At 48.8% G+C, this 27,160-nt stretch overlaps 2 protein-coding genes across 3 annotated transcripts in view; both read right to left on the minus strand.

Annotated features, from left to right (window-relative positions):
- Positions 1-62: 62 nt before the first annotated feature.
- LOC135531798 (far upstream element-binding protein 2-like) lies at positions 63-21,787 on the minus strand. Of its 2 annotated transcripts, none has more exons than XM_064959601.1 (18): positions 21,460-21,787; positions 20,204-20,315; positions 19,971-20,030; positions 19,837-19,873; positions 19,654-19,712; positions 19,485-19,556; positions 17,597-17,654; positions 16,744-16,915; positions 14,166-14,264; positions 12,903-13,022; positions 11,695-11,797; positions 10,506-10,630; positions 3,732-4,037; positions 3,507-3,622; positions 2,808-2,902; positions 2,423-2,632; positions 1,823-1,995; positions 63-1,171 (listed from the first exon to the last, which is right to left on the minus strand). In XM_064959601.1, exons 1-18 carry the CDS (start codon positions 21,544-21,546, stop codon positions 1,163-1,165), a joined length of 2,013 nt encoding a protein of 670 aa, XP_064815673.1. In that variant the 5' UTR covers positions 21,547-21,787; the 3' UTR covers positions 63-1,162. The 2 variants fall into 2 exon arrangements, with proteins under 2 accessions (XP_064815673.1, XP_064815669.1); XM_064959597.1 differs by having other exon boundaries at positions 19,473-19,556.
- A 2,598-nt stretch (positions 21,788-24,385) lies between these two features.
- The window catches only part of LOC135531818 (mitochondrial adenyl nucleotide antiporter SLC25A23-like), a 28,875-nt gene continuing 26,100 nt past the window's right edge, over positions 24,386-27,160 (minus strand). The window contains exon 10 of the mRNA XM_064959613.1: positions 24,386-26,291. Coding sequence (XP_064815685.1) covers positions 26,281-26,291 — 11 coding nt within the window. The 3' untranslated portion in view covers positions 24,386-26,280. The remainder of the gene's footprint in view (positions 26,292-27,160) is intronic.

Below are 27,160 nucleotides of genomic sequence, written 5' to 3' on the forward strand. Positions count from 1 at the left end.
CACAAATTAAGTTTGTAGTGATTTTGTTTTAACTATGTGCAACAAAACATTCAACCACCAAGTATCTCAATACTTATTTATTTTTTATTGTGAAGTTTTTAAAAACAAGCAGTAAAAAGTAAAAAAAAAAAAAAAAAACGGCATACAACATCTGACACGACTTCTTGGAACACGAGGAAAAATAAAAGGCATCCCATCTGATGATGCAGCAATCTGATCTGAAGTCAGCAAGGGGACGGGGCCTCGGGGACACAAACTGTGCCAAAACAACCAACATAACAAGCAGGCACACACTGTAGCAAGCACCCATAGAAACAGGGGCTTGTACACACAGTCAGTCGCACAGGCACACACAAACCCAGGCCCACCCATTAGTTACTGAAAAATATGAACTAAGTAAAATTATAAGTGGGTGGGGGGGGGGGGGAAATGCTGCTACTTCATCAACACAGGGAATGTTTTAACTGAACTAGACGTTAATTAAAAATGAAAATAAAAGCCTAAAAAGCAAAAAAATATCCTTTTGCTTGCAAAAAAACAACTCGTTTTTACAAACTGATGCTGAATATTAGTAATAGTTATACTCCAAAGTACTGCTAGACGACAGTTTATTCCTCAGGAAAAACAAACAAATGACAGAAGTGCGAGTCCATGTATTTTACAGATGGGTATTAGCGAGGCCAATGAGCAGGAGCTCTTTACCATCTTCCCCTCTTCTTCTCTTCCCCTTCACCTCCTCAGACACTAGTTGGGGTACAGAGTGAGGACAGGCAGACACTAGTTGGGATGCAGGGTGAGGACAGGCAGACACTAGGGGTTGGGGTGAAGGGTGAGGACAAAGAAAAAAAAACAACCCTACCAAGTTGTTCAATCATTTCATCAGCAAAAATTGTAGAATTTGTTATTTTTCAGTTTTTGTAAAAAAGAAGGGGAATTTTTAGGGGAAGAGAAGAAGGGGTACTGGGATAAGAGGGAGGGTACTGGGAGTGTATTTGAGGGAGGGAATTAAGGTTTTGCTTCCATCAAAACCAGACATTTTTTGAATGACTTAAACCCAGAAGAAAACATTTAAAAAGTCCAAAGAGCTGGATGGGATGTGGCTGCAGTGAAGAGACAGTCCTCCCGGTCCGCGCTGACAGGCTGGAGACTGGCTGGATTTGGTTCACTGGGCCTGGGAGAGGGAGAGAATGAGAGGGTAGAGAGAGGTTAAAGTACCTGTTGTCCTTGCTGAGTGGTGTGTGTGTGTGTTACCTGTTGTCCTTGCTGAGTGTGTGTGTGTGTGTGTGTGTGTGTGTGTGTGTGTGTGTGTGTGTGTTGCCTGTTGTCCTTGCTGAGTGGTGTGTGTGTGTGTTGCCTGTTGTCCTTGCTGAGTGGTGTGTGTGTGTGTTGCCTGTTGTCCTTGCTGAGTGGTGTGTGTGTGTTTTGCCTGTTGTCCTTGCTGAGTGGTGTGTGTGTGTTACGCCTGTTGTCCTTGCTGAGTGGTGTGTGTGTGTTACCTGTTGTCCTTGCTGAGTGGTGTGTGTGTGTGTTACCTGTTGTCCTTGCTGAGTGGTGTGTGTGTGTGTGTTACCTGTTGTCCTTGCTGAGTGGTGTGTGTGTGTGTTACCTGTTGTCCTTGCTGAGTGGTGTGTGTGTGTGTTACCTGTTGTCCTTGCTGAGTGGTGTGTGTGTGTGTTACCTGTTGTCCTTGCTGAGTGGTGTGTGTGTGTGTTACCTGTTGTCCTTGCTGAGTGGTGTGTGTGTGTGTTACCTGTTGTCCTTGCTGAGTGGTGTGTGTGTGTGTTACCTGTTGTCCTTGCTGAGTGGTGTGTGTGTGTGTTACCTGTTGTCCTTGCTGTGGGGTGGCAGCCTGTCCCGGAGCCCCTCCAGGGCCGTAGAAGGCCGCCTGCTGCCTGTAGTACTCAGCCCAGGCTGCACTGTAGTCCTGCTGTCCGCCGGCTCCTCCCCCGGCCACGGCTGCAGCTGGCGCCGCTGCAGCACCTCCACCGGGCTGGGCTGAGGGGAGACAGGGAGGGAAACAGGATCAGATATTAAGATCTAGAACTTGGACAAGAAAATAGTATTTGTTGATCACAATTCGGTTGTATAGAAATAAATCCGAGGACATCTTCTGGATGAAAAGTGTCCATTAAAAAGGTGGCATGTAGAAGGACTCTATACAGTGTGAAGGCCTTTCAGTCCTTTTCTAGTGACTAGGCTCTCCTGACATGTCTGGAGACTGGACAGCACTATAGGAGGTCTTCTGGAACAAGATGGCCGCCATTTCTCAAGAGCTGACCCAGCTGTGATTAGAGGTTTATTTTTACTAAATGTATCCACTATTATTTCTTATGTGTTTTGTTTCTAGTGATGCAATAATCAATAACAATGTACTATAGGACATGTCATTGTAAAGTCAATATAACCATGGCGATGATCTTACCCATGCCCATCTTCTTGTAATACTCCTCCCAGGCCTTGGTGTAGTCTGGCTGGCCTCCAGGGGTCTGGGCTGCCTGGGAGGGGTCTGCCTGGACTGGGGCGGCAGCTGGGGCGTTGGGGGCCTGGCCGGGCATGGCGCCCCCTGGCTGCTGCTGGTAGTACTGCGCATAGTAGGCTGCCCACGCTGCATTGGGGTCTGCTGCTGCCTTGTCTGGGAGGAAGATACGAGAAAGAGGGTTGAAAGGGAGAAGGTAAAAGTGAGGAGAGGAAACAAGAAGGTTAAAGAGGAAAGAGCGTTGAGGACAGGCCAGGGAAAAATGTATTGACCAGGAGGGAACTCTGATGGAGAGTTCCAGACCAGTGTATATGAAGCAGTGTCTACTCACTGGGGTCGTGTGGCCCTCCAGGGGCCTGCCACTGCTGGAAGGTGTTTCCCCAGCCCTGAGGGGCCCCATAACCATGACCACCTGGGGGGCCGCCACTGGAGAGAGTAGAGAACAATAAAACACTTCATATCTTTAAGTCTTCCAAAACATCACAAACACACCAAAACGCATGATACCCATTGGCTTTAACTAACATGTGGCCTTATTTTATTCAAAGCAGGAAATGTAAAAAACATACAATGTACATGACAGACAAATGGTGATATAAATCAAACATTTTGAGCCATAAAAATCCCTCAACAGCACAGGGGGATCAGAGCTGCTCACCGCACGAACAATAGACCCCTTCTTTTATGTGCATGGATGTATAACAAACTGTAGCGATGCAAACGAGCACTAGCCTTTATGTCCAGTAGGTGCTATAGCACTAGCCTTTATGTCCAGTAGGTGCTATAGCACTAGCCTTTATGTCCAGTAGGTGCTATAGCACTAGCCTTTATGTCCAGTAGGTGCTATAGCACTAGCCTTTATGTCCAGTAGGTGCTATAGCACTAGCCTTTATGTCCAGTAGGTGCTATAGCACGAGCCTGGGACAGGGAACCTGGCCCTTTAAGTCCAGTAGGTGTTGTATCTACTGTGTGTGTGGGGCCCTGCATTATCAAGGTTGGGGTTGTAGGGATGCATGGTTGATGTACTTACTGCGGGGGTCCTCCGGGGCCACCAGGCCCTGGGTTGTAAGGGTTGGGGTTGTAGGGGCCCATTGGACCAGCAGGACCAGGTCCCCCAGGACCTCCCCCTAGAGGACACAGAGGAGCCTAGAGGAGCAGAGAGGAAACCATTCATTCCATTTACAGTTCATGTGGGACTATTAAATGACACACTGGGTGTTTAAATGTGTGTTGACACGCGTCCGTCCTCTCGTACCTCGATCTTGTCCTCTATGAGCTGCTTGGCATGATCTATCTGTTGAGGGGACCCCCTGATGATGAACAGTTTGAAGTTGGGGTCACCGTTGGGCGGCGGCTGACGCGAGATCTCCACGAAAGCCCCCGTCTGCTGGTTGATGGCCTTGACGTTCTCGCCACCCCGACCAATCACCAGGCCGCATTTGTGGGCGGGGATAGAGAAGGTGACCTCACCACCCGGAGGACCGCCCCAGTTGCCCTGGCCTCGCCCCCTGCCATGGCCACCCTGAGGCATCCCCCCCGTGCCAGGTGGACCTGGAGGACCCTGGAGAAGAGACGCAAGTAAAGGCTTCCGCACGACGGCGCTCGCATACTACCCTTTAAAGACCTTCGCTTGACAACCGCAAAAAAGTGCCAGTAGTACTATTTGTCCATTTGTAGAGTCCGTAGCCAGAACACACTTCCTCAAAAAGTCTTGATATAAATCTAAGATTACTCAAAAAAAATTCATTAGTTTGACATTTTTGCATAGATCCGAGTTGCATGTAACTAAGATGTTTGGTGTGGTATTTTGCAAGTGAACAAAATGTGCACAAAAACAATTCGTCTATAGACAACAGTTCATTGAAGAATCTCTACTATTGACCAATGAAGGGACGTAGATGTCGAATGCTGAACTTCAGCCCCGAGAAAATTTGGAGCACAAACAGAGCGAGGAAGAAAACTTTTTTTTTTTTTAGATAAAAAAATAAAATGTTAAAAACTTGGCTGAACACCAAAACTGTCACAAAATGTCTGAATATTGCACAAACTGTTCTGAACGGTTTCAGATGGGAAGCTTTTTTTATTTTATCTTTTAAAAGTGTCATTTTTATCCATCTGCCCAGGTACTATAGCTGAAAATTTGCCAGCTGGCCAAATCTGGCACATTGACAGAAAATGTCCCCTTCAAAGAAATGTATTAATAAATACAAAATGTCAAGGAAAAACTAGAAGGGGAATAGTGGAAACTTTATGTACAGTGGCTTGCATAAGTATTCACCCCCATTTTTCCTATTTTGTTGCCTTACAACCTGGAATTAAAATAGATTTTTGGGGGTAGGTTTGTATCATTTGATTTACACAACATGTCTACCACTTTGAAGATGCAATTTTTTTTTGTGAAACAAGAAAGACAAAAAAAATAGAAACTTGAGCATGCATAACTATTCACCCCCCCAAAGTTAATACTTTGTAGAGACGATTTTGCCCATTCTTCAAGACAAAACCTCCCCAGCGCATTCAAGTTGCATGGGTTCCGCTGGTGTACAGCAATCTTTAAGTCATACCACAGATTCTCAAATTGGATTGAGGTCTGGGAATTGACTAGACATTTCAAGACATTTAAATGTCCCCCCTTAAACCACTCGAGTGTTGCTTTAGCAGTATGCTTAGGGTCATTGTCCTGCTGGAAGGTGAACCTCCGTCCCGGTCTCAAATCTCTGGAAGACTGAAACAGTTTTACCTCAAGAATTTCCCCGTATTTAATGCCATCCATCATTCCTTCAATACTGACCAGTTTTCTAGTCCCTGCCGATGAAAAACATGTTCTCAGGGTGATGAGGTGTTGGGTTTGCCCCAGACATAGTGTTTTCTTTGAGAGCCAAAACGCTCAATTTTATTCTCATCCAACCAGGGTGCCTTCTTCCATATCTTTGGGGACTCTCCCACATGACTTTGTGAACACTAAACGTGTTCGCTTGTTTTTCTCTTTAGGCAATGGCTTTTCAGGCCACTTCATAGAGCCTACGGCTTAGTGGTCCTACGGACAGATACTCCAATCTCCTCATAGAGCCTAGGGCTTAGTGGTCCTATGGACAGATACTCCAATCTCCTCATAGAGCCTAGGGCTTAGTGGTCCTATGGACAGACACTCCAATCACCTCATAGAGCCTAGGGCTTAGTGGTCCTACGGACAGTTACTCCAATCTCCTCATAGAGCCTAGGGCTTAGTGGTCCCATGGACAGATACTCCAATCTCCTCTGTGGAGCCTAGGGCTTAGTGGTCCTACGGACAGATACTCCAATCTCCTCTGTGGAGCCTAGGGCTTAGTGGTCCTACGGACAGATACTCCAATCTCCTCTGTGGAGCCTAGGGCTTAGTGGTCCTACGGACAGATACTCCAATCTCCTCTGTGGAGCCTAGGGCTTAGTGGTCCTACGGACAGATACTCCAATCTCCTCTGTGGAGCCTAGGGCTTAGTGGTCCTACGGACAGATACTCCAATCTCCTCATAGAGCCTAGGGCTTAGTGGTCCTACGGACAGATACTCCAATCTCCTCTGTGGAGCCTAGGGCTTAGTGGTCCTATGGACAGATACTCCAATCTCCTCTGTGGAGCCTAGGGCTTAGTGGTCCTACGGACAGATACTCCAATCTCCTCATAGAGCCTAGGGCTTAGTGGTCCTATGGACAGATACTCCAATCTCCTCTGTGGAGCCTAGGGCTTAGTGGTCCTACGGACAGATACTCCAATCTCCTCTGTGGAGCCTAGGGCTTAGTGGTCCTATGGACAGATACTCCAATCTCCTCTGTGGAGCCCACGGCTTAGTGGTCCTATGGACAGATACTCCAATCTCCTCATAGAGCCTAGGGCTTAGTGGTCCTATGGACAGATACTCCAATCTCCTCATAGAGCCTAGGGCTTAGTGGTCCTATGGACAGATACTCCAATCTCCTCATAGAGCCTAGGGCTTAGTGGTCCTACGGACAGATACTCCAATCTCCTCATAGAGCCTAGGGCTTAGTGGTCCTATGGACAGATACTCCAATCTCCTCATAGCCTAGGGCTTAGTGGTCCTACGGACAGATACTCCAATCTCCTCATAGAGCCTAGGGCTTAGTGGTCCTATGGACAGATACTCCAATCTCCTCATAGAGCCTAGGGCTTAGTGGTCCTATGGACAGATACTCCAATCTCCTCATAGAGCCTAGGGCTTAGTGGTCCTACGGACAGATACTCCAATCTCCTCATAGAGCCTAGGGCTTAGTGGTCCTATGGACAGATACTCCAATCTCCTCTGTGGAGCCTAGAGCTTAGTGGTCCTATGGACAGATAACCCTGAAGTAGCTGCAAAGCTCCATTGGCGTATCTTTGGTCTCTTAATTGCGCCTCTGATTAATGCCCTCTTTGCATGGTCTGAGTTTTGGTGGGCAGCCCTCTTGGCAGGTTTGTTGTGGTGCCACTTTTTGTAAAAAAAATAAATAAAAAAAATTAAATATCCGAAATATACAATATACTTGCAGTGAAGCCGCTCAACAACTACAATATACTTACAGTGAAGCCGCTCAACAACTGCACCAGACCAGTCATCCAACAACTGCACCAGACCAGTCATCCAACAACTGCACCAGACCAGTCATCCAACAACTGCACCAGACCAGTCATCCAACTGACTCCCATTCAGAGCAACACAGAAGCATCCAGGGACAACGCCCTGCTCAAAACCAACATGACCCAAACCATCCAAGACCCCCCCACAGGTCCCCCAATAGCTGGCCCTCAACCATTCAGGACCACTCCCACCCCAAGCAGAAAAATACAATGGATTCCTTTCCCCAAGAACTCCAATGCACCAACAACCAAGAGAATGAACTAAGGAGAAAAGACAACAGCAAACAATAAAAACAACATTCTAACAGCAACGCCAACTGTATGTTTGTGTGCATGTCTGGCACTATTACATGTATGTGTGTGTTCTTGTATGTGTTTATTTGAATGAGAGTGTGTGTGTATATGCACGTGTCCAAACAGCTGCACGGCAGCAGCCTCAGGCAAACCGGCATTGGCTGTAAAAACACTGCTCCTCCGTGTCATTCAAACTTAATAAAAAGTATGTTTTGACTTTTATCTTTGACCATCATTCCCCATCCCATCCATCTCCACATCCCAACCATCACCACATCCCAACCCTCAGCCCATCCATCTCTGCTGGCCACCCACTTCGGGATTCAACACATCTTTCAAATATTATTTCCATATAAGAATTCTATAATACTGACAAATTCTATAATAATTTTAGCAGAAAAGCATGAAATCTTAAATCCTGCGTTTTATGGTTTTTCTTTCCATGTTTTAATAACAGATTTAAAACTGTGCTCTGTGGGGTGATAAAAATGACTGATATTTGTATATAACCCAGCCCTGCTCTGACCTGTTTGGAGAGCTCCTTGGTCTTCATGGTGCCTCTTGCTTAGTGCTGTTGCAGACTCTGGAGCCTTTCAGAACAGGTGTATATAACCACACACTGAGATCACATGACACCAAGTTAAATAAAGTCCACCCGTGTGCAGTATGTGACTTCTGAAGGTAATGAGTGGCACCAGGTCTTAATTTCTCATTTCACTTCAACAATTGACTATTTTTTGTATGTCCATTACATGAATTCCAAATAAAAATCTATACTAATTCCAGGTTGTAAAGCAACAAAACAGGAAAAATGCCAAGGGGGGTGAATACTTATGCAAGGCACATTTCAGATATGGCCTTCGAGACATCTTTCCTTCTCAAGACCAGAAAGTCTCACCTGTCCATACCCCTGCACCATCTTATATTAAACTCAGTGTTTCCCCCTGCCATCTAGTCCCACTTCCCTTCACACCCCACATGTACCCCCTGCCCTCCCATGTGTCAGCCTGTAGTGTAGGGAGCCCCTGCCCTCCCATGTGTCAGCCTGTAGTGTAGGGAGCCCCTGCCCTCCCATGTGTCAGCCTGTAGTGTAGGGAGCCCCTGCCCTCCCATGTGTCAGCCTGTAGTGTAGGGAGCCCCTGCCCTCCCATGTGTACACCTGTAGTGTAGGGAGCCCCTGCCCTCCCATGTGTACACCTGTAGTGTAGGGAGCCCCTGCCCTCCCATGTGTACACCTGTAGTGTAGGGAGCCCCTGCCCTCCCATGTGTACACCTGTAGTGTAGGGAGCCCCTGCCCTCCCATGTGTCAGCCTGTAGTGTAGGGAGCCCCTGCCCTCCCATGTGTCAGCCTGTAGTGTAGGGAGCCCCTGCCCTCCCATGTGTCAGCCTGTAGTGTAGGGAGCCCCTGCCCTCCCATGTGTCAGCCTGTAGTGTAGGGAGCCCCTGCCCTCCCATGTGTCAGCCTGTAGTGTAGGGAGCCCCTGCCCTCCCATGTGTCAGCCTGTAGTGTAGGGAGCCCCTGCCCTCCCATGTGTCAGCCTGTAGTGTAGGGAGCCCCTGCCCTCCCATGTGTCAGCCTGTAGTGTAGGGAGCCCCTGCCCTCCCATGTGTACACCTGTAGTGTAGGGAGCCCCTGCCCTCCCATGTGTCAGCCTGTAGTGTAGGGAGCCCCTGCCCTCCCATGTGTCAGCCTGTAGTGTAGGGAGCCCCTGCCCACCCATGTGTACACCTGTAGTGTAGGGAGCCCCTGCCCTCCCATGTGTCAGCCTGTAGTGTAGGGAGCCCCTGCCCTCCCATGTGTCAGCCTGTAGTGTAGGGAGCCCCTGCCCTCCCATGTGTCAGCCTGTAGTGGGTAGTGTAGGGAGCCCCTGCCCCCCCATGTGTACACCTGTAGTGTAGGGAGCCCCTGCCCTCCCATGTGTCAGCCTGTAGTGTAGGGAGCCCCTGCCCTCCCATGTGTCAGCCTGTAGTGTAGGGAGCCCCTGCCCTCCCATGTGTACACCTGTAGTGTAGGGAGCCCCTGCCCTCCCATGTGTCAGCCTGTAGTGTAGGGAGCCCCTGCCCTCCCATGTGTCAGCCTGTAGTGTAGGGAGCCCCTGCCCTCCCATGTGTCAGCCTGTAGTGTAGGGAGCCCCTGCCCTCCCATGTGTCAGCCTGTAGTGTAGGGAGCCCCTGCCCTCCCATGTGTCAGCCTGTAGTGTAGGGAGCCCCTGCCCTCCCATGTGTCAGCCTGTAGTGTAGGGAGCCCCTGCCCTCCCATGTGTCAGCCTGTAGTGTAGGGAGCCCCTGCCCTCCCATGTGTCAGCCTGTAGTGTAGGGAGCCCCTGCCCTCCCATGTGTCAGCCTGTAGTGTAGGGAGCCCCTGCCATCCCATGTGTCAGCCTGTAGTGGGTAGTGTAGGGAGCCCCTGCCCTCCCATGTGTCAGCCTGTAGTGTAGGGAGCCCCTGCCCTCCCATGTGTCAGCCTGTAGTGTAGGGAGCCCCTGCCCTCCCATGTGTCAGCCTGTAGTGTAGGGAGCCCCTGCCCTCCCATGTCAGCCTGTAGTGTAGGGAGCCCCTGCCCTCCCATGTCAGCCTGTAGTGTAGGGAGCCCCTGCCCTCCCATGTGTCAGCCTGTAGTGTAGGGAGCCCCTGCCCTCCCATGTGTCAGCCTGTAGTGTAGGGAGCCCCTGCCCTCCCATGTGTCAGCCTGTAGTGGGTAGTGTAGGGAGCCCCTGCCCCCCCATGTGTACACCTGTAGTGTAGGGAGCCCCTGCCCTCCCATGTGTCAGCCTGTAGTGTAGGGAGCCCCTGCCCTCCCATGTGTCAGCCTGTAGTGTAGGGAGCCCCTGCCCTCCCATGTGTACACCTGTAGTGTAGGGAGCCCCTGCCCTCCCATGTGTCAGCCTGTAGTGTAGGGAGCCCCTGCCCTCCCATGTGTCAGCCTGTAGTGGGTAGTGTACGTACCCCCTGCCCTCCCATGTGTCAGCCTGTAGCGGGTAGTGTAGGGACCCCCTGTCCTCCCATGTGTCAGCCTGTAGTGGGTAGTGTACGTACCCCCTGCCCTCCCATGTGTCAGCCTGTAGCGGGTAGTGTAGGGACCCCCTGTCCTCCCATGTGTCAGCCTGTAGTGGGTAGTGTACGTACCCCCTGCCCTCCGTCCTCCCTGACTCTGATGCTCTGCAGCAGCTCGTTGATGATGGAGGCAGCGTGCTCACAGCGGTCTGGAGGGCCCATGATGTGGGCTATCTTATCAGGACCTGCACCGTCATCTAGAGAGAGGAGGGGAGGAGGGGGAAGGGAGGCAGAGCAGGGAAGGGAGGCAGCAAGAGGGGAGAGAGAGAGAGCGATCGAAAGACAACGAGAGAAAGATGGAGGGAAGCACAGATCGCCGCGAAAGAAAGACAGATCGAGCGAAAAAGATGAGAAAGAGAGTCATCATAACGATCATCGTTTAAACCAAAAGGTTCCAGTCAAAATGTTTCTCTTATACGGTCCTGTACCTTCATCTGCCAGAGGGAGAAGGGAGTGAGGGAGAGAGAGGGGGAAGGCAGTGAGGGGGAGAGAGGGGGAAGGCAGTGAGGGGGAAGGGAGTGAGGGGGAAAAAGAAGGAGAGAGTTACCATACTGTTCACAACACTCAGCTGAAGCAGAGTCAAGACAGGAAGTTGCTACCAGATTGGCACCTCTCAGATGAGGTGTACTAACATGCCCTTTCTGACCCGATAGAAACACTTCAATCTGCTGTGTGTGTGTGTGTGGTGTTTAAGTTTCATATACAGTCCTGTACCTTCATCTGACAGAGGGAGAGAGAAAGGGGGGGAGGGGACAAAGAGAGGGAGAGTTACCATACTGATCATAACACTCAACGGAAGCAGGGTCAAAACGGGACGGCGCCACCTGGACTCGTCCCATAACAACAGACTGGAGTTCCCAGCTGCAAACCGTTTTGTTACGTTGGGGCTATACTGAACATGCCCCAGGTTCGCCCCACAGTCAAGTGACTTATTTAAATGTTGTGGGACTAACAGGTCTGAGATCAGTGTGTTTCTCCTGGACCTATGATCACGTGTAAAAACACCCCATGGTAAAATAGTCATGTTTCCTATGATAGAAATATTTTAAAATCTGTTGTAGGTGTGGGTTTGAATCTTATACGTCATGTACCTTCATCTGATAGAGAGAGGGGGGGGAGGGAGAGAGAGAGAACAAAAGAGGGAGAGAATTACCATAGTGATTATAACAACTGAAGCAGGGTTTAAGGGGGAGATACAGGGACTGGCTGAACAAGAACAGAAGGTAGTTTTCCATAGCAGGAGGTTGTGTGTCATCCTCACCTGGTTTGAACTGTATCCGAACTCCAGCGTCTGCCTGGATCTTCTTGATCATCTCTCCACTTCGACCAATCACAACTCCCACAGAGTGACGGGGCACGGGCACCTGGCCAATGAAAAGACACCTCAGTGAGGAAAAGGCATCTGGCCAAGCTGGAACACACGATACTGATGAGGCAAAGACGTTCAGCAGAGTTCTAGTCGAGGCTCGTTACTCAACGGGGCTCGTTACTCAACGGGGCTGCAACGCCAGTCATTCTACCGGCTGGAATTCTACAACGTTTAACAGGGTAGCTTAGTGGTTAGAGCGTTGGACTAGTAACCGGAAGGTTGCGAGTTCAAACCCCCGAGCTGACAAGGTACAAATCTGTCGTTCTGTCCCTGAACAGGCAGTTAACCCACTGTTCCTAGGCCGTCATTGAAAATAAGAATTTGTTCTTAACTGACTTGCCTAGTTAAATAAAAGGTACAATTTAAAAATTTAAAAAACGACTAGAAGAATGAGTAGAAGGGGCATTCTCAATCAGGTCAATGACGCTGCTGTCAGATGTTCTATTTAACGTTCTAGTCAATCTAACTCTATGGGTTTAACCCCCCAGTGCTGCATTTCACTCAGCCAAGCTGCCTTCCCTGTGCCATGGTGGAAGGTGGAGTTCACACATAGCTAGAGCCAAGCTGCCTTCCCTGTGCCATGGTGGAAGGTGGAGTTCCACACATAGCTAGAGTGAAGCTGCCTTCCCTGTGCCATGGTGGAAGGTGGAGTTCACACATAGCTAGAGCCAAGCTGCCTTCCCTGTGCCATGGTGGAAGGTGGAGTTCACACATAGCTAGAGCCAAGCTGCCTTCCCTGTGCCATGGTGGAAGGTGGAGTTCCACACATAGCTAGAGTGAAGCTGCCTTCCCTGTGCCATGGTGGAAGGTGGAGTTCACACATAGCTAGAGCCAAGCTGCCTTCCCTGTGCCATGGTGGAAGGTGGAGTTCACACATAGCTAGAGCCAAGCTGCCTTCCCTGTGCCATGGTGGAAGGTGGAGTTCACACATAGCTAGAGTGAAGCTGCCTTCCCTGTGCCATGGTGGAAGGTGGAGTTCACACATAGCGAGAGTGAAGCAGCTGGGGGGAGTTTGACCTCCACAGCTCTGTCAAATCCAGTCAGACTTCCAACTAGAATCAAGTTGAATCCATCTCATAAACATAAGCGATCCTACTCACATCCATGCCTCCTCCTCCTCCTCCACCACCTCCTCCCATTTGGTTGCCAAAATTGTTTCGGTCTCCAAAGCCAGCGTGATCTCTCTCTCTCAGAATCTCATTCACCAGCTCCTTCGCTTGCTGCAGAGAGAGAGAGAGGGAAAGTAAGAGAGGTTGATCAAGTCAGACAGTATTACCTGGCATAATATCAGAGACAAACAGCCCCATATCCAGGTACGCAGTACGTGCAACGGGGGCGTGTGGTGTACGCAGTACATGCAGCGGGGGCGTGTGGTGCACGCAGTACGTGTAGCGGGGGCGTGTGGGGTACGCAGTACGTGCAGCGGGGGCGTGTGGGGTACGCAGTACGTGCAGCGGGGGCGTGTGGGGTACGCAGTACGTGCAGCGGGGGCGTGTGGGGTACGCAGTACGTGCAGCGGGGGCGTGTGGGGTACGCAGTACGTGCAGCGGGGGCGTGTGGGGTACGCAGTACGTGCAGCGGGGCGTGTGGGGTACGCAGTACGTGCAGCGGGGGCGTGTGGGGTACGCAGTACGTGCAGCGGGGGCGTGTGGGGTACGCAGTACGTGCAGCGGGGCGTGTGGCGTACGCAGTACGTGCAGCGGGGGCGTGTGGCGTACGCAGTACGTGCAGCGGGGGCGTGTGGCGTACGCAGTACGTGCAGCGGGGGCGTGTGGCGTACGCAGTACGTGCAGCGGGGGCGTGTGGCGTACGCAGTACGTGCAGCGGGGGCGTGTGGCGTACGCAGTACGTGTGGTGTACGCAGTACGTGCAGCGGGGGCGTACGCAGTACGTGCAACAGGGCGTGTGGCGTACGCAGTACGTGCAGCAGGGGCGTGTGATGTACGCAGTACGTGTGGTGTACGCAGTACGTGCAACAGGGGCGTGTGGCGTACGCAGTACGTGCAGCGGGGGCGTGTGGCGTACGCAGTACGTGCAGCGGGGGCGTGTGGGGTACGCAGTACGTGTGGTGTACGCAGTACGTGCAACAGGGCGTGTGGTGTACGCAGTACGTGCAGCGGGGCGTGTGGGGTACGCAGTATGTGCAGCGGGGGCGTGTGGGGTACGCAGTACGTGCAGCGGGGGCGTGTGGGGTACGCAGTACGTGCAGCGGGGGCGTGTGGGGTACGCAGTACGTGCAACAGGGCGTGTGGTGTATGCAGTACGTGTGGGGTACGCAGAACGTGCAGCGGGGGCGTGTGGTGTACGCAGTACGTGCAGCGGGGGCGTGTGGTGTACGTAGTACGTGCAGCGGGGGCGTTTACCTGTACTTTGTAGGGGTCTCCGATGATGCGCAGGGGTTTGTCCATGTTGGGTGGCTGGGAACCATCTTGGATGAGGATCATCTTCACTCCAGCACGCTCCTACAGGGAAGAGACACATCTCCCCATGTCATATATCTATCCACCTGTCTGACGAGCCTCCCCATGTATAGTGTTGGTTTCTATCTCTATATCCACCTGTCTGACGAGCCTCCCCATGTATAGTGTTGGTTTCTATCTCTATATCCATCTGTCTGACGAGCCTCCCCATGTATAGTGTTGGTTTCTATCTCTATATCCATCTATCTGACGAGCCTCCCCATGTATAGTGGTGGTTTCTATCTCTATATCCATCTATCTGACGAGCCTCCCCATGTATAGTGTTGGTTTCTATCTCTATATCCATCTGTCTGACGAGCCTCCCCATGTATAGTGTTGGTTTCTATCTCTATATCCATCTGACGAGCCTCCCCATGTATAGTGTTGGTTTCTATCTCTATATCCATCTGTCTGACGAGCCTCCCCATGTATAGTGTTGGTTTCTATCTCTATATCCATCTGTCTGACGAGCCTCCCCATGTATAGTGTTGGTTTCTATCTCTATATATATATATATATCCATCTATCTGACGAGCCTCCCCATGTATAGTGGTGGTTTCTATCTCTATATCCATCTATCTGACGAGCCTCCCCATGTATAGTGTTGGTTTCTATCTCTATATCCATCTATCTGACGAGCCTCCCCATGTATAGTGTTGGTTTCTATCTCTCTATATATATCCATCTGACGAGCCTCCCCATGTATAGTGTTGGTTTCTATCTCTCTATATATATCCATCTATCTGACGAGCCTCCCCATGTATAGTGTTGGTTTCTATCTCTATATCCATCTATCTGACGAGCCTCCCCATGTATAGTGTTGGTTTCTATCTCTCTATATATATCCATCTATCTGACGAGCCTCCCCATGTATAGTGTTGGTTTCTATCTCTATATCCATCTATCTGACGAGCCTCCCCATGTATAGTGTTGGTTTCTATCTCTATACCCATCTATCTGACGAGCCTCCCCATGTATAGTGTTGGTTTCTATCTCTATACCCATCTATCTGACGAGCCTCCCCATGTATAGTGTTGGTTTCTATCTCTATATCCATCTGACGAGCCTCCCCATGTATAGTGTTGGTTTCTATCTCTATATCCATCTGACGAGCCTCCCCATGTATAGTGTTGGTTTCTATCTCTATATCCATCTATCTGACGAGCCTCCCCATGTATAGTGTTGGTTTCTATCTCTATATCCATCTGTCTGACGAGCCTCCCCATGTATAGTGTTGGCTTCTATCTCTATATCCATCTGACGAGCCTCCCCATGTATAGTGTTGGTTTCTATCTCTCTATATATATCCATCTATCTGGACGAGCCTCCCCATGTATAGTGTTGGTTTCTATCTCTATATCCATCTATCTGACGAGCCTCCCCATGTATAGTGTTGGTTTCTATCTCTATATCCATCTGACGAGCCTCCCCATGTATAGTGTTGGTTTCTATCTCTATATATATCCATCTATCTGACGAGCCTCCCCATGTATAGTGTTGGTTTCTATCTCTATATCCATCTATCTGACGAGCCTCCCCATGTATAGTGTTGGTTTCCTAGTACTTCCCTCCTATTATATTAGTAGCTGTGTTCTGATTCGTTCTCCTGTACAGATATTTGATGTACCAGTACACCCGCTGGACAGGACACTAGTCTATCTCCTGTTTCTGTAGGGTGAGGCAGCTTGATGTACCAGTACACCCCCTGGACAGGACACTAGTCTATCTCCTGTTTCTGTAAGGTGAGGCAGCTTGATGTACCAGTACACCCCCTGGACAGGACACTAGTCTATTTCCTGTTTCTGTAAGGTGAGGCAGCTTGATGTACCAGTACACCCCCTGGACAGGACACTAGTCTATCTCCTGTTTCTGTAGGGTGAGGCAGCCTGATGTACCAGTACACCCCCTGGACAGGACACTAGTCTATCTCCTGTTTCTGTAGGGTGAGGCAGCTTGATGTACCAGTACACCCCCTGGACAGGACACTAGTCTATTTCCTGTTTCTGTAAGGTGAGGCAGCCTGATGTACCAGTACACCCTCTGGACAGGACACTAGTCTATTTCCTGTTTCTGTAAGGTGAGGCAGCTTGATGTACCAGTACACCCCCTGGACAGGACACTAGTCTATCTCCTGTTTCTGTAAGGTGAGGCAGCTTGATGTACCAGTACACCCCCTGGACAGGACACTAGTCTATCTCCTGTTTCTGTAAGGTGAGGCAGCTTGATGTACCAGTACACCCCCTGGACAGGACACTAGTCTATCTCCTGTTTCTGTAAGGTGAGGCAGCTTGATGTACCAGTACACCCCTGGACAGGACACTAGTCTATCTCCTGTTTCTGTAAGGTGAGGCAGCTTGATGTACCAGTACACCCCCTGGACAGGACACTAGTCTATCTCCTGTTTCTGTAGGGTGAGGCAGCTTGATGTACCAGTACACACCCTGGACCAGAGGCTTCAGCTATACAACTCCCCAATGTGTACCTGTAGTTGTTTGATGGTCTCTCCTCCCTTGCCGATGATAAGGCCGGCCTTGCCAGCTGGGATCATCATCTCCTGCATGGAGCCACTCTGCCCATTGGTCGACTCGTGGAAAGAAGAGGAAGGAGCACCACGCCCTCGAGATACAATCTCATCCAGAAACATCTTGGCTTTCCTGAAGAGGAGGAAAAGACAGAGACGCGGAGGGGGGCAAGTAGTCAGAAAGAGTTGTGTAATGATCAGAAATACTTAACATGGCCCCTAAGCCAATGGACAGAATTTATCAAATTGAGATCAAACGACTAGGAAAAACTACCGAACTCTAATCATGCCACACAGCTACAAGGGATACTTCCAAATGGCACCCTACTCCCTATGTAGGGCACTACATTAGACCAGGGCCCTATGGGGACACTACATTAGACCAGGGCCCTATGGGGACACTACATTAGACCAGGGCCCTATGGGGACACTACATTAGACCAGGGCCCTATGGGGACACTACATTAGACCAGGGCCCTATGGGGACACTACATTAGACCAGGGCCCTATGGGGACACTACATTAGACCAGGGCCCTATGGGGACACTACATTAGACCAGGGCCCTATGGGGACACTACATTAGACCAGGGCCCTATGGGGACACTACATTAGACCAGGGCCCTATGGGGACACTACATTAGACCAGGGCACTATGGGGACACTACATTAGACCAGGGACACTACATTAGACCAGGGCCCTATGGGGACACTACATTAGACCAGGGCCCTATGGGGACACTACATTAGACCAGGGCCCTACGGGGACACTACATTAGACCAGGGCCCTATGGGGACACTACATTAGTGTCTTACGCGATGGCGTCAGGGTTTCCTGTGAGGGAGACGCTCCTCTCTGGCATGCCACCACTGTCTGAAACACAAAAAACAACAAGTAAACATCAACAAGTAAACAACATCTGTCTCACTGGCAGACTACAAATGCATCCCAATTGGCACCCTATTACTTACAAAGTGCACTAACAGGGCCCTATGGCCCCTGGTGAAAAGTAGTGCACTAACAGGGCCCTATGGCCCCTGGTGAAAAGTAGTGCAATAACAGGGCCCTATGGCCCCTGGTGAAAAGTAGTGCACTAACAGAGCTCTATGGCCCCTGGTGAAAAGTAGTGCACTAACAGAGCCCTATGGCCCCTGGTGAAAAGTAGTGCACTAACAGAGCCCTATGGCCCCTGGTGAAAAGTAGTGCACTAACAGAGCCCTATGGCCCCTGGTGAAAAGTAGTGCACTAACAGGGCCCTATGGCCCCTGGTGAAAAGTAGTGCAATAACAGGGCCCTATGGCCCCTGGTGAAAAGTAGTGCACTAACAGGGCCCTATGGCCCCTGGTGAAAAGTAGTGCACTAACAGAGCCCTATGGCCCCTGGTGAAAAGTAGTGCACTAACAGGGCCCTATGGCCCCTGGTGAAAAGTAGTGCACTAACAGAGCCCTATGGCCCCTTGTGAAAAGTAGTGCACTAACAGAGCCCTATGGCCCCTGGTGAAAAGTAGTGCACTAACAGAGCCCTATGGCCCCTGGTGAAAAGTAGTGCACTATCAGGGCCCAATGGCCCCTGGTGAAAAGTAGTGCACGAACAGAGCCCTATGGCCCCTGGTGAAAAGTAGTGCACTAACAGGGCCCCATGGTCCCTGGTGAAAAGTAGTGCACTAACAGAGCCCTATGGCCCCTGGTGAAAAGTAGTGCACGATAAAGGCATACGCTCCGGCCAAATGTAATGCTCTATTTTTGACCAGGGCGCTGGCCTAGAGTAGTGCCCTAAAAAAAGGTCATTGCTCTTGTCCAAAGAAGTGCACTATATTTGCTCAAGGCCCTGGTCAAAAGCAGTGCCGTACAGTTCCACATTGTAATGTCACGTGCACAAGGACAGCAACATGCCGTTGTTGCGAGAGCCAATCCCAACAACGCAGTGCACTTTCATCAGGCATAATAATGGCCATCGCTCTGGTCTAAAGTAGTGCACTATATAGGAAATAGGGCTCTGGTCTAATGTAGTGCACTATATAGGGAATAGGACTCTGGTCTAAAAGTAGCGCACTATATAGGGAATAGGGCTCTGGTCTAAAAGTAGCACACTATATAGGGAATAGGGCTCTGGTCTAAAGTAGTGCACTATATAGGGAATAGGGCTCTCGTCTAAAGTAGCGCACTATATAGGGAATAGGGCTCTCTTCTAAAGTAGTGCACTATATAGGGAATAGGGTTCTGGTCTAAAGTAGTGCACTATATAGGGAATAGGGTTCTGGTCTAAAGTAGGGCACTATATAGGGAATAGGGCTCTAGTCTAAAGTAGTGCACTATATAGGGAATAGGGCTCTAGTCTAAAGTAGTGCACTATATAGGGAATAGGGCTCTAGTCTAAAAGTAGTGCACTATATAGGGAATAGGGCTCTGGTCTAAAGTAGCGCACTATATAGGGAATAGGGCTCTCGTCTAAAGTAGCGCACTATATAGGGAATAGGGCTCTAGTCTAAAGTAGTGCACTATATAGGGAATAGGGCTCTGGTCTAAAGTAGTGCACTATATAGGGAATAGGACTCTGGTCTAATGTAGTGCACTATATAGGGAATAGGACTCTGGTCTAAAGTAGTGCACTATATAGGGAATAGGGTGCCATCTGGGCTGGGTGCTGAGATAGTAGAGGTAGTAGAGGTAGTATATAAAGAGAGGTGAGCACCTAGTTGCTCACCTGGAGCGATCTGGACCTTGCAGCCCGAGTCCTGCTGGATCTTGTTGATCTGCTCGCCCCCTCGACCAATGACTGTGGAGAAACAAGCCGTGAAGTCATTTTATCATAGTATGCATGAACAGCTTCTCTGTGTGAGTCCAAGCGATACGGTGTGTGTGTGTGTACTCACTGAGTCCGACCATGCCGTCTGGCACTCTGTACTCCTCTGTCATAGTGGAGGGTCTGACACTGAAGAGAAAAGAGGGAGAAAGGAGGAACGAATGCTTATCCTTCACAACAAGCCCAAAACAACGGGGAATCGAACACGGCTAAATATACAGTCAAAAAGAAAAGACAAGACTTCTATTAATACCTTTGCTGAGACAGGGCAGCGAGCTGAGCTCCGATAGCTACAGGGAAGAGTAATGGATTAACAACCAATAGAAAGCAACCGATGAATGAGAGAGGATAGGCAGAGACGAGAGATTGTCTGTTAGGTGTACGTACACAAAGCAGTGGCTGAGTCTCTGTCCCCCTGGGAAGACATCTTCTTGGCATCTGGTTGGTCTGATGAAAACGGGAAAAACATGAACCTCAATACCACCCTGAAGTAAGGCTCCGGGAACATGACCCACTGTGTGTACATAGTGTATGTGTGCGTCTCGGTTTTCCTCCATGTGTATTACTCCATGTGTGTGTTGGTCCCTGTGCCTCTGTGTTGCCCTCCCCTGGTCTCCTACCTCCATCCTCCAGAGAGCGTTTCAGTGTTTGGAACGGGAAGCCCTCTCCTCCTCCTGCTGCTCCTCCATTGTTACTCGGAGGCCCGGCATCTCCTCCGATCTTAGCTGCAATCTAGGGAACACACACAGCAGGTGTCCCATTCAAATGCATTGTGTGAGCGGCTAGAGAGAATTAATTTGGCCCAAGATGGTGATATATGGACCGTTTTGTATAATCTTCCCCAGGTTTGAATCTGGAGCTGGTAACCTGATCCTAGATCTGTACATCACCTCTACACAAACCACGTACCATCCTGCATCCCTATATTACACAATAGCTGGGTTGGATCCCAAAGAGCTCTCTATAGTCCCTATAATGGACTAATTTGACCAGATCCCCGTGGTGCCATTTGAGAAGCAGCCCTAGACTTGGTAGTTATTTTCTACACCCGGGGTTAGTCCAGGTAGCTGCCAGACTGGGATAAGAGGATCTCGTTTGGAGATACTGGCCTAATTCGTATCACATACATGTCGGCAGTAGCTAACGTTAATACTAGCTAGAGCGTGTTTGTGTCCCAATAGCGATGCAAGTTAGCTATTCTGAAACACTGGCCGACAAATTTGACTGTTTTGGAAAAGTTTGTATCGCAGGTTCCATGTGGAAACGTCTACCTCATTAGCTAACGTTATTGAACTAGCTAGCTACTACCTTAAGTTAATGATAGTCTGCTGACGCTAGCTAGTTACCGAACTTAAAGCTAACGCTAGCCACGTTAAATGATTGATGACTAACTAGTTAACTACTCACTAAATGGTAGGTCTACTGGAATATAGAGAGGGCTTTTCGTGATCACCAACATTAGTTAGCTTGCTATCCAGGCACCTAACGGTAACGTTAGTGTCGGTGTTTTGGGCTTGTTGGCTAGCTGCTATCTAGAACAAGGAAAGCATCGCCACGCCGAGAACACTATCAGCTAGCCTCACCAGCTAACGGTAGCACTCTAGCTAGCGTAAACCTTGTGGTGCTACCGAACTCAAACGTTTAACGTTAGCTAATATTAAAAACAAAGCCACACATGCGTACACCAACATGAGGTTCAAATCTAGGTTTTTCGCATTTTGATTTCACCCACACACCAAGCCGGTCGGTCGCATCGATTCGAGTAACCCATCGACGGCCTCGTTGCAAGCTAGCTAGTTAGCCTAGCATCGTAGCTAGCGCACACAACAGACTGGCTTGGGTCAGTGTCCCAGTCTCGCTATTGCTCCGACCTTACCTGTCTGGCTCGTTGCACGGCGTCCGCGAAAGCATCTTTTTTGCCTCCAGCGCCCGCTCCGGCCCCGGGTGAGCCGTAGTCCGACATGCTGCTTGCTCTCTTGGGGAAAATACACAGACACACACGGGGGGTTTGGACAGGTAGTTAGGCCGAGCAGAGTTGCGCAGAAGCGGGAAGATGAGAAAGGCGAAGTGTGGGGAGGGCGCAGAAAGTGGGCATCAAACCTTCTAGCAGTCTTCCCTCCTAAAGTAACCAATCGGTGATTGCGAAGGAGGCGGTGAAGAATTACAGACACAAATCTTACTGGTTTACTGCGTCGAACGTAGGTCCTATTGACCAGGGCAGGGAGATACTTGATTGACAGATCAGCTTCGACCAATCATCTGTAGGCGCTTTTTGAAGAGCCAATCGGAGTTTGAAGAATGGTCAAGTTGAACAATGTGCTTACAGAAACAACCTTTCCATTATTGATTGATGTTTGTAACGACCAATACCCATTTGGGGGCAACAATGAGCTCTTTCAGCACGTAAAACACTCACCATCAACCTTGCAGGATCTCAAAAGTCGAAACACAGATGAAAGCAACAAAGCGGAAACTTTGAGTTAGTTTTTGGTACCTTTGCTATAAATATTAGCCTGGTCCCAGATCTGTTGTGATTTTGCCTACTCCATTGTCAAGCCAAACAGCGTGACAATTCCATGAGGAGAGCTGAGAGAGCTGAATCAGACGAGCACCCAGGCTAACAGCATTCAGCCATGTCATTTAAATATTAGTGACCTCGCTACTAGCTACACTGTCCAATTTTAGTGTCCCAAATGTCACCCTATTCCCCATATAGTGCACACATTTTGACCAGAGGAATAGTAGTGTAGTGTACTATATAGGGTGAATGGTCTCTGGTCTAAAGTAGTGTACTATATCGTGTGAATGGTCTCTGGTCTAAAGTAGGTAACTATATATTTTGTGGTCCCGAGTGGCGCAGCAGTCTTGGGCACTGAATCTCAGTGCTAGAGGTGTCACTACAGACCCTGGTTCAATCCTGGGCTGTATCACAACCGGCTGTGATCGGGAGTCCCATAGGGCGGTGCACAATTGGCTAGCATTGTCCAGGGTAGGAGAGGGTTTGGCCGGGGTAGGCCGTCACTCTAAAAACATTATTTGTTCTTAACTGACTTGCCTAGTTCAATAAAAAAAAGAATATAGGGGGATGGTCTCTGGTCTAAAGAAGTGCACTATATAGGAAATATTGGGCAATTTGGGACATAACAATAATATCACAATATATATTTTCATACATAATGACACCACACCAACAGCAACTTCAAACTACCAGTACTTTTCTTCTGATGAAAGAGCACCATGGCATTGCCTTAGATCAAGGCTCTCTTGTGCATGACATATGTCCCCCATTCACAATACTCAGAACAGAACCCCCCCATTCACAATACTCAGAACAGAACCCCCCCATTCACAATACTCAGAACAGAACCACCCCATTCACAATACTCAGAACAGAACCCCCGCATTCACAATACTCAGAACAGAACCCCCCCCATTCACAATACTCAGAACAGAACCCCCCCATTCACAATACTCAGAACAGAACCCCCCCATTCACAATACTCAGAACAGAACCCACCCCATTCACAATACTCAGAACAGAACCCCCCATTCACAATACTCAGAACAGAACCCCCCATTCACAATACTCAGAACAGAACCCCCATTCACAACACTCAGAACAGAACCCCCCATTCACAATACTCAGAACATAACCCACCATTCACAATACTCAGAACAGAACCCCCCATTCACAATACTCAGAACAGAACCCCCCATTCACAATACTCAGAACAGAACCCCCCATTCACAATACTCAGAACAGAACCCCCCATTCACAATACTCAGAACAGAACCACCCCATTCACAATACTCAGAACAGAACCACCCCATTCACAATACTCAGAACAGAACCCCCCATTCACAATACTCAGAACAGAACCCCCCATTCACAATACTCAGAACATACCCCCCCCCATTCACAATACTCAGAACAGAACCCCCCCATTCACAATACTCAGAACAGAACCCCCCATTCACAATACTCAGAACAGAACCCCCATTCACAATACTCAGAACAGAACCCCCCATTCACAATACTCAGAACAGAACCCCCATTCACAATACTCAGAACAGAACCCCCCATTCACAATACTCAGAACAGAACCCCCATTCACAATACTCAGAACAGAACCCCCCATTCACAATACTCAGAACATAACCCCCCATTCACAATACTCAGAACAGAACCCCCCATTCACAATACTCAGAACAGAACCCCCCATTCACAATACTCAGAACATAACCCCCCATTCACAATACTCAGAACAGAACCCCCAATTCACAATACTCAGAACAGAACCCCCCATTCACAATACTCAGAACAGAACCCCCATTCACAATACTCAGAACAGAACCCCCATTCACAATACTCAGAACATAACCCCCCATTCACAATACTCAGAACAGAACCCCCCATTCGCAATACTCAGAACAGAACACCCCCATTCACAATACTCAGAACAGAACCCCCCATTCACAATACTCAGAACAGAACCCCCCATTCACAATACTCAGAACAGAACCCCCCATTCACAATACTCAGAACAGAACCCCCCATTCACAATACTCAGAACAGAACCCCCCATTCACAACACTCAGAACAGAACCCCCCATTCACAATACTCAGAACAGAACCCCCATTCACAATACTCAGAACAGAACCCCCCATTCACAACACTCAGAACAGAACCCCCCCCCACAATACTCAGAACAGAACCTCCCATTCACAATACTCAGAACAGAACCCCCATTCACAATACTCAGAACAGAACCCCCCCCTCACAATACTCAGAACAGAACCCCCATTCACAATAGTTAAATAAAGGTAATAAAAATAGTGCACTACTTTTTAGTGCACCGAATAGGGTGCTATTTGGGCCGCATCCATAGGCTTCAACTCAGAAATCACTCATATCGAAGTCATTGGACTCATATCGAAGTCATTGGACTCATATTGAAGTCAATGGACTCACATTGAAGGCATTGGACTCATAGTGAAGTCATTGGACTCATATCGAAGTCATTGGACTCATAGTGAAGTCATTGGACTCACATTGAAGGCATTGGACTCATAGTGAAGTCATTGGACTCATATCGAAGTCATTGGACTCATAGTGAAGTCATTGGACTCATAGTGAAGTCATTGGACTCATATTGCAGTCATTGGACTCATAGTGTAGTCATTGGACTCACAGTGAAGTCATTGGACTCATATTGAAGTCATTGGACTCATATTGAAGTCATTGGACTCATATTGAAGTCATTGGACTCATAGTGAAGTCATTGGACTCATAGTGAAGTCATTGGACTCATAGTGAAGTCATTGGACTCATATTGCAGTCATTGGACTCATATTGTAGTCATTGGACTCATAGTGAAGTCATTGGACTCATAGTGAAGTCATTGGACTCATATTGCAGTCATTGGACTCATATTGCAGTCATTGGACTCATAGTGTAGTCATTGGACTCAGTGTAGTCATTGGACTCATAGTGAAGTCATTGGACTCATATTGCAGTCATTGGACTCATATTGCAGTCATTGGACTCATATTGAAGTCATTGGACTCATAGTGTAGTCATTGGACTCATAGTGTAGTCATTGGACTCATAGTGTAGTCATTGGACTCATAGTAAAGTCCTTGTTATGATATAACCTCATACACATAAACCAACTAAATAAATACACTATGGTAATATGGAAGTTATTCAGAAGAGGGAAGAATAACACAGTCTTGGCAGTTTGGTTGATTTGGCATTCTGGAGTTTTATCATATTTTTTGTGAGACAAAAATCACACCTACTCGCTGTACACACACACACTGACACACACACACTGACACACACGTAAAAGGGGGAGCACCTCTGAGTCGTATCATCATCGTGATGACATCAGCGCGTGTCAGTGTTCTATTGGCTTTAGCACTTGATTAAACCATGCATCTCTAACTATTTACGTACTTTGATAAAACTCTTTGTTGAAACGTACCACAGTAACTGGGATTCAGAAAAAAATCAAGTTTCAATATCGGGTTGCAAAATCCTGTAATTTTCCCCCAAATTCCCAGGTTGGAGGATTGAGGATTTTGTGCTTATTTCTGTCTGATTCCAGAAAAAGTCTTACCAGGATTTCTGGAAAATCAGGGAATTTGGGGAAAGTTCCAGAAGTTTTGCAACACTAAATACAGTACAAGGTTTAATGTGTTTGTTTCTCATCCGGCTGTCTAAAATGTCCTCACAGCATTATAATTTAAAATACTCTCGTAGGCAGAGGTTTATTTAAATCCTGTGTCCACAAGCACATCCCAATCCTTTCAGATCATCGAAAGCAAGACTTCAACACCTCGTCTTCTCCTCTTCCTCTTCTTCCACCTACGATGAGTCATGGCAGGTAGATTGCTACTGGTCCTTTTTTCATTGTGAAAAGTTCTCAAGTCACCCTGGTTCCGATATGAAAGTTCTAGAAGTCCTGGTGGTTCCGTTATGAAAAGTTCTAGAATTCCTGGTGGTTCCAATATGAAAAGTTCTAGGAGTGCTGGTGGTTCCAATATGAAAAGTTCTAGAAGTCCTGGTGGTTCCAATATGAAAAGTTCTAGAAGTCCTGGTGGTTCCAAGGTTCCAGTGGCGTATCCCTTCCTTCTTCAGGACCAACCAACCACACAACATGGAGATGGTGTCATCTTATCCCAGAGATTTCTCTATTCTCCACCTAAAGATTCACGGGGAAAAAGGTCATATTGTGATCCTTCTTTTGAGGCGTTGTCAGTAGTGAAATGATAAAGGGTTTTGCTTTTGGTCAAAGTCTTGAAGCACCGTTAGTAGTCAAACATGTCCTCGCCCGTTGTTAATGCAGAGAGAGAAAAGCCCAACCCAGTAGTAGAGAAGCTAGTCGGCTAGTTTTCGACGCCAGAAACACCTCCACATGCAGCGCAGGCCATGTAAAACGTCACACGTGTTGTCATAGAAACCATGTTGACACTTGCAACCACAAAGCTTCCACACGGTTAGACATCACTTGGGTGCAGGACTTGAGATGTCTCTCTCTGTTATTTGATTCATTACTCCCTTTCTCTCTGTCCCTCCTTTGGTCCCTCCCTCCGTCTCCTCTCACTGTGTCTTTAGGTGTGGTCATGCAACAAGCCCATAGCTGCCCCCCACATTGGTCTGTCTCGTCTTCATCCCTCTCTCTATCTCTCTACTTATCTCACCTCATTCTCTCCCCCACTCAAATGCATCTACGATCCCTCCCTCCAGCATCTCCCTCCCTCCCTCCCTCTCCCTCCTTCATTCATCTTATTCTCTCCAAGGCATCTATGATATCTCTCCACCCTCCCTCCTTCCTCATCTGCATCTCTCCACCCTCCCTCCTTCCTCATCTGCATCTCCACCCTCCCTCCTTCCTCATCTGCATCTCCACCCTCCCTCCTTCCTCATCTGCATCTCTCCACCCTCCCTCCTTCCTCATCTGCATCTCTCCACCCTCCCTCCTCCCTCATCTGCATCTCTCCACCCTCCCTCCTCCCTCATCTGCATCTCTCCACCCTCCCTCCTTCCTCATCTGCATCTCTCCACCCTCCC

This window comes from Oncorhynchus masou, chromosome 5 (genome assembly GCF_036934945.1).
Source record: "Oncorhynchus masou masou isolate Uvic2021 chromosome 5, UVic_Omas_1.1, whole genome shotgun sequence".
In the NCBI taxonomy this organism is placed as follows: Eukaryota; Metazoa; Chordata; class Actinopteri; order Salmoniformes; family Salmonidae; genus Oncorhynchus; species Oncorhynchus masou.

Coding starts and splice junctions, on each gene's coding strand:
- LOC135531798 (XM_064959597.1), bottom strand. CDS start 21,546: ATGTCGGACTACGGCTCACCCGGGGCCGGAGCGGGCGCTGGAGGCAAA. Junction 11,798..12,902: donor GAGGAGGAGGAGGCATGGAT/GTGAGTAGGATC, acceptor TTCATTGGCCAG/GTGCCCGTGCCCCGTCACTC. Junction 1,996..2,422: donor TTACAAGAAGATGGGCATGG/GTAAGATCATCG, acceptor GTCTCCCCTCAG/CCCAGCCCGGTGGAGGTGCT.